We start from the raw sequence: 7,948 nt of genomic DNA on the forward strand, positions 1-7,948 counted from the left end.
CTAAAAGAACTAACAAATCTGTCCTGGAGGAAGTGCAGCTGGAATGCTCCTTGGAAGCGAGAATGGCCAGAATTCGTCTCACCTACTTTGGTCATATTGTCAGAAGGGACCATTCCCTGGAGAAGGATGTCATGCTTGGTAAGGTGGAGGGTTGATGAAAGAGGGGAAGGCCCTCAACGAGATGGATTGACACAGTGGTGTGATGATGGGCTCAAGTATAGCAAGGATCATGGAGCTGGAGTGGGATTGGGAGGTGCTTCTGCTGTGCATGTGGTCACTATGAGTCAGAAACAACTCAATGGCACCTAACAACAACAACAATGAACAGTCACTCAGATCCCTTTGGGGAAGGCTGGGAGAAAGATTGACATTATAAATTTTTGGCAACATAGCTGGGTCCTTCCTCAAAGGGACCCAGCCTCTCCTTCATTCCAGGGTTGTGGGTCTGTAAACTGACTCAAGTCTGGGAACTGATTGAGAGGCCATGACTCTGTATTCTGGCGATTCATTCTAGGCTGCTGTTCACGTGACCTAGAATTCTTCTGTCTATACAGATCAAGTAAATATTTAGCAGGTTTCATGTATTTCACTAGCAGGAACACCATGCACAAGTAGCCAATGCCATAATTCCACACAGGTCAGACTATTCTGATTACTGTTCTGACTCTGCTGTCCATTATGGTAACCACATCCACCTTGTCTTTGTCGATTAACTGCTGCCACTTGGCCCCTGCTACCATGGGTCCAATCAGCCCCATTGTAGTTAAGTGTCTTAGTTCAATTAAGGCAGTTCCCACTGTCAAATCTGGCTTACATAAAATAGCAATCACAGCAGTCTTCAAGGATGCTAGAGCTCCCTTCACAAATTTATTCTTCCCCGTACTGGTGAAAGACGTGTCTTCTAGATTCTCCATTTCTGGCTCCAGGGGTCTAATCTGATAAATCCATTCTAACAGGCCAATTTCCCTAAGCCCTGGATACCTTCTTCTACATTATACTAAGGCAGGTCTGGTACTTCAGCTTGACTTAAGGTAGGCTACCGCATAACCCATGCTTCAGTAAGCCAACTAAATAAACTATTAGATCCTTTCCTAACTTCTCAAGCTGAAACATTGAATGAAGGATCCGTACTTAGTGGGCCTAAGTCAATAAACTCAGACTGATCCAATGTTACATTCCTTGCACCATTATCCTACACCCTCAGTAGCCATTACCATACATATTCTCCAGGTTTCTGTATGTACATGTTAGGAAAATGAAGTAGGTCTTTTCGGGTGTAGCATACCACATACCATCTCCTCAGTCACATTTTGTATTCCACCTTTTGGGGCTTGCTTGTATTTAACTTTAGTTATAGGTCTAGCAGCAACAATGGGTGGTTGGGGCAGTTCCTGAGAACATCCTGCAATGTCTTCCGTGGCTTCTGCTTCAGGCAATGACCCAGCAGGAACAGTTGTGTTAACCCCATCAAACAGAGGTGGAGGAGATAATGGTTTTACAGTAATCCCTTCAGATTGGAGGGATTCAACAGAATTTAGAGGCTCCATATCCTGATCTTCCTGGATATCTGCCCATATGTTCCCATCCCAGGTCTCAGGATCCCATTTTTTTCCCAATCAATGCCCTCATGTTAACTTCAGGCACCATTCTGGGTTGGTAATTTAATTGGCGTTGTAATTCAGTCCCCCTTACAATAAGACTCTGGGTTTGGTTTTAAGCACTATCAGCTCTGTTACTAGAAGATACAAGGCTTTCATACAGCACAACTGGAAACATTGAGGTCTTTTATGTGGTGCTTAACTGTGACTCAGCAGCCCTGAGCTCATCTTGTTCTTCACCACTTTGTCTAGTATAAAGCAGGACCAACCAACCAGCTTCCTTATACTCCTCCTCATGCTAACAAAATTGCAGAAAAGTATCAAATATGCAATCACCCAGAGCCTCACTTCTCACAAGTACTTGATCTATTGGTGGTGCTATTTTGCATATTAATGTTGTCACATCATGCCATGGATTAGCAAGGCCCTCTTTACTAATGAAGGCAGGGTCATCAGTGCCTTTACGATTAATCAAACTGGAGAACCAATTTAGGAAGCCCATCTTTATGATTTTGTCTCTCTAGAACCACTCCCAGTACCAAATGACTGGGTGCTCTAGAGAAACAAAACCAGTAAAGCCTATATACATTGAGAAAGACATTTATCTTTGGAAAATGGCTCACACACCAATAGAAGCTGTCAATCCCATGTTCTTGGATCAAATGTCAAGCTGGAGGCTTTTCCTGACTCACACAGCTGCAGGGGCTGAGGAGCTCAAGGTTGGCAGACAGTATACTGGTTGTTGACTCCAACAAACAATGAATCCACGATCTCTAGGCTGAATGGTGGATTGTTCACTCATGGACAGTTGTAGGCAGCACAACAGAATACTGATCCACAGAAGAGTGTGTCTTTTCCCAGGATGTCCATAAATATACTGGAAGCAGGCCACACCCCTAGGGAAACTCCCTTTCAGTGGATTGGCTGCTCAAAACATATACATCTGATCCCATCATTGCACAACCCATATCACAATTCCTTAAACCACACAGAATTGTGGTCCAGCCAAGTTGACACACAGCTCCAACTATCACAAAAACCATTTATCAGTTCAATTATCCTTCCTTTTGTAGGTCACCCGTGTTTTCTCTCTGGCTGTTTTATGTTTTCTCTTTATCTTTGGTGGTCCACATTTCCACTAAAACATCTGTGTGTGGCTTCTTTTAAATTTATCCTGATTAAGATTACGTGAGCTTCCTGAATCCCCAGATTTGTAGCTTTCAACAAATCCTGAAAAATGTAGTCATTCTTTCATTTTTGTTATTATCTCCTCTGGGACTTGAATTTTTTATGTGTTAGACCTTATAATGTATCTTCAATGTCCTTTAATTTCCTTTCATATTTTCTATATATTTACTTCCTAGGCTATATTTTGGTTACGCTATTCCGGTTATTTTACTAGTTACAAATTCTTTCTTTTCTTACTTTTCTCCATTGTGTTAACTGCAAATGTATGTTTGATTTCTGAAACTTCCATTAAAAAAATCTTTTTTTAAAAATGTTTTGTTCTTTATTCATATTTTCAAACCTGTTATTTAAAAAAACTTGTTAAACACATTTTATATTGTTCTCTACATACACTCATATCTGAAGTGTTTTTAAGTATTATTGTGTAGCTTGTTTTAAAGCTTGCTTTACTTATATAGAACCTTATTTTGTGGTTTTTGACTGGAGTTCACTTTCCTTAGAAATTTTTATGAGAGTTACCTCCTGGAAATATTTGCACTACTAGCTAGAGATTACTTTAAATTCTCATCTTAAGTTTCTTGATTTACACAGATCATTTTGTATATATATATTTTGTATATATATACATACACACATATAATTTGTGTAAATATACTACAAAAAGTATATAAATCCACAAGAGTATTGGAATGTAGGTAGAAGTTTTCAGAGGATGGTATTTTTCTCCCTTGTTTCAGGATGACCTTTGAGACATTCAGGTTTCCTTGTTATGTTCTTCTATGATATGGATTTATTTCTTTCACTTTTATGCTGAAGTTGAAGACGTTTGTAGTTCCTCTTGAAATGGAGGTCTGCTAGTAGAATCCCCACCTCTGCTTGGTCCTAGGTTTTTTACACTCCCCTAAGGCCCATACACCTACAAAATGGATGATCATGAATACCAGGAATCTTGATTTCACTTTGTTGTTACCCTCTGCATTCTGGCTTTTTGCCAGTCAATAATGCATTTAAAAAGTTAAAAATTATTTTATACAACACATTTGGTTGTTTATGTGGGAGGGCAATTCACCATATTCAGTCTACCACACTTCTGGACATGGAAGTCTCTGTTGAATTTCTAAGTGCCAAATCTAGTTGCTTCTGTGCCATGGTATTTCTATGTTCCCCTTCAGGTCCACCCTCCAGCTTTCTTCATTATGCTTTACCCTGGAAGGCTAATCTGTATTGACTAAATCAAGGAAGTCCCAACCCACTCCTCTGGCAAGAGACTTCTTTACTCTCTGGCTTCTCATTGTGTTAGGGCAATCGGAGCCTGGATACAGAGAGGAAGGTAATACTAGTATATTCACTTTCTGAAAATCTATTAAGATATACATTCATGGTCTTTTCAGCTTTCTTTATGTCCGTTATGCTTCGATAAAGAGTGAAAGTAAGGAATACCTTTTTTGAAGAGCTGTATGTTGACTGTCTTCTGTATGACAAAAATGATTGTAGGGGATGTTGCAATGGAATTCGATTTCCTGAAATTAATGGTAATAACAGAATCCCAGAAAGTAGAAACCAGATGACAGAATTTAACAATTGGAGTTAAGGTGAGATTTATTTCCACAATAAGCAACAAGGATAGAATGGTAATCATTATTTTCAAACATGGAGAAGAAACTAATTAATTTTCTAGACTTCCTAACTCCTACAGAGAAATTATATTATAATCCCAGAGGAAAATTAACAGGTTTAGAAGTCCATGGAACTATACTCTAGTATGAAAGTCTTCATTTTTGGACACTGGCATTCAGAAAACTCACTGTATCTGGGTTTAAGGTAAAACAAAAATCAAGTTTGCTACTTTAGCATACTCCAGGTGGTAGGCAAAGCTCATTCCTTTAGAGTGAGATAATACACCATGGTCAGATAATAAATTTATCAAAAATGAATATAACAATCAAGGTAAAAATTATGAGCCCATTCATACTCCCTAGTAGGAAAATATGAAATCTTTACAGAGTAGTTGCCTAAAAGGAGAGAGGACACACTGAGCATGCTATGAGAAATAACCTTCACTTCTGCCATGGTTGAGAAGAAGTAAGTGGATATTGGTGCAAAAGAATCCAAAGGTCTAAGTCACAAGCAAAGGATAATTTTAGAAAGAAAATAGACAAGACAGAATAGGTGACATGATCAATTTTGGGGGCAGACCACAAATAAAATAAGTAGCTAGTATAAATGATATTGACAATATTTTTAACTCAGGGAATGAGTACCAACACAAAACCCCTATTGTCATTTAGCCTACTATGCAAGGGCTCAAGCCTTCCTCACATGACGTAACACTACATCCTGGAGTGGTGTGCGTAAGAAATAAAAGCTGTATTTTTTTCATGGCATCAGGACTGGAGGAAGATTCATTAACAACCTGTGATATGCAGATTACAAAACCTTGATTGGTAAAAGTGAAGTATTTGTTGATGAAGATCAAAGACTACAGCCTGCAGTATGGATTACACCTCAACATTAAGAAAACAAAGATCCTCACAACTAGATCAATAAGCAGCATCATGAATAGAAATGACTGAAGTTCCCAGGGATTTCATTTTACTCGGATCCACAATCAATGCCAATAGAAGCAGGTGTTAAGAAATCAGATGACATATTGCACTGGGCAAATATTCAACCAAAGACCTCTTTAAAGTGTTAAAGAGAAAAGATGTCCCTTTGAAGACTAAGGTGCCAAGCTATGCTCTTCTCCATAGCCTCATATGCACGTGAAAGCTGGATAATGAATAAGGAAGACAGAGAAAATAAATGATGCATTCAAATTGTGGTGTTGGTGAAGAAAGTTGAAAACACCATGGACTGCCAGAAGAGTGAGCAAATCTGTCCTGGAAGAGGTACAGCCAGAATGCTTCTTAGAAGGGAGAATGGCCAGACTCCATTTCATGTACTTTGATCATGTTGTCAGAAGGGACCATTCCCTGGAGAAGGACATTATGCTTGGTGAAGCAGAGGGTCAGTGAGAAAGGGGAAGCCTTCAATGAGATGGGGTGACACAGTGGCTGCAACAATGGGCTCAAGCACAACAAGGATTGTGAGGATGGCAGAGGACTGGGCAGTGTTTCGTCTGCCATACGCAGGATCGCTATGAGTCAGAACTGACTTGATGGCACCTAACAACAACAACATGTTTAGTTCCCTTGTTATGTTTAATTTTGTGGAAGGCCAAGTCTTAAAGTCAGGGAATGATGTTGGAAGTCTTCATTTCATACTTTAGGTAGGGCTGAGTTCCTCAATACACTTCAAATTCACACTTACAGAAAAATTCAACAAAGGAATGTTCTAAGAACAAACACACAAACAATCAAACAAATTTTATTTGTGATAATCACAAAGTGAGTCAGCCTTCCTTTAAATTTCATAACCAGAGAAGGAAGATGGGAGAACCTATTCCAGGAGTCCTGCTGAAACCACACATGAAAGGAAGAAAGCCTGGTTTAATGGCAATTATAAGGGCATTTGGAAGCAGTCAGCCCTATGACATGATGGCCCTCAAGACCAGAAGAACTAGATTGTATCCGGCTATGAATGCCAACTACTCAGGAAAGGATCAAATCTGGAGATCCTGGATAGAGTGGGAGGAAAAATGTGGAAAAAAATCCAAAAACTCAATAATGACCAGAATTACTGGTTGGATGAAGTCTGGTGAGACCCCCAATATTATGGCCCTGGGATACATTCTGGGCCTGGAATAAAACTCACTCCCAGGGGCTGGCTCTCAACCCAGTAGTAAACAAGATGTACATGCAGACCACTCAACCCAGGGCAATGCACCCACATACTCTATGGAAATGCTTCCCTTGGAGCAATCGACCACAGGGCACCAGTGGGGCAACATTTGCACGGAGGAAATGCAGGACACACAGGAGTGCATAACTATGAGGTGCATGGGGGCAGCGGGGTTACTGGGCAGGGAGGAGAGGAGACTGGGTTAGGGTTGGGGATGGTAAATGGGGAGTGAAACAAAAGGTACATGTAATGTTGAATGTAAAACAAACTCTGCTCTGTAAACTTGCACCTAAAGCACAATAATAAATAAATAAATATGTATGTATCATTAGCAGGTTCAAGATTATGTATTTCTTCATTAAATTAGAGAGAATCACATCAAGGACCTTCCACTCTCCATCTCCTTGCCTGGCTCCTAAGTGCTGCTAACATGCTAAAAATTCAAGGACTAAGTCTCAAGGGGGGTGGCATGGGGAGGGACCTTAGAAGGAGAAAAATGTCTTGCACACTTGTGTTACAACTTCTTACTCTTTTTATCTTTTTCTTTAATGAAAATAGACTGACACTGAGTCCTGCTCCCTCAGATGGTTTAGCTTTTCTCTCCTTTTCCTTACTTTCTTCCTTCTCCCCTCCCTCTTTCTCTCACATATCCACTCAATATTTACTGATTAAACAAACAAACAAACAAACACAGGTTTTCAATGATTCCTGAAAATTAACTGCTTAGCATTAATATTCTTAATGTTAACAAGCCCTTTCATCCTCATTTATTTACTGTTTATCCTTGGGAGAGGGAAAATTGTGTGAAGTCCTTACCATAGTATTGTACTATGGTGTGAATGATGATACTGATAACAGTTGACAAGTAGTTAAACAGAGTGAGCTTGATGTAGGCAACACTAACACTAGAGAACAGGAAGCTTCCAAGGTACATGAGAGGAACAACACACCAGCCATATAGCATAAATATCATCATTGTGTCCAAGAAGTGGTAATCCATGACAAAGGCATCCATTCTGCAGTATCTGAACACTCCCTGAGACAAAGAGTATAGTGTTAAAAGCATGGTAAGCACACCGCACAACAAGAAGATAGAACATTTAGAAAACAAGTACTGCCTTTATTAGAGCATAGAACTATTAATTACTTAAATTATTTTATCCGTTTTTTAGAAAGCCTTAGCTTATGGCCCTAAAGTGAATTACCTATTCCTCAAAAGAAGATATTCTAATGAGTAGAATGACTATTTCTCTAAAGACTTTTCCTCTGGCTGCTAGAATATTACATAATTGCTCTTGCATCATTTCCCACTTTGAGATTCTGGCTTGTGGACCTAATCTCTGACTCTACTATCTCTGCATCCATGTCAGCAACTCAGAGAC

At 39.6% G+C, this 7,948-nt stretch overlaps 1 protein-coding gene across 1 annotated transcript in view; it reads right to left on the minus strand.

The window, feature by feature from the left end:
- Positions 1-7,948, minus strand: part of LOC103207552 (phospholipid-transporting ATPase ABCA3-like) — a gene marked incomplete at its 5' end in the record, with an annotated part of 194,612 nt that overhangs the window by 101,448 nt on the left and 85,216 nt on the right. The window contains one exon of the mRNA XM_007953202.1: positions 7,383-7,602. Within this exon, the coding sequence (XP_007951393.1) occupies positions 7,383-7,602 (220 nt within the window). The remainder of the gene's footprint in view (positions 1-7,382; positions 7,603-7,948) is intronic.

Source organism: Orycteropus afer, unplaced genomic scaffold (assembly GCF_000298275.1).
Source record: "Orycteropus afer afer isolate SDZICR_OR568_19922 unplaced genomic scaffold, OryAfe1.0 scaffold00376, whole genome shotgun sequence".
Lineage (NCBI taxonomy): Eukaryota > Metazoa > Chordata > Mammalia > Tubulidentata > Orycteropodidae > Orycteropus > Orycteropus afer.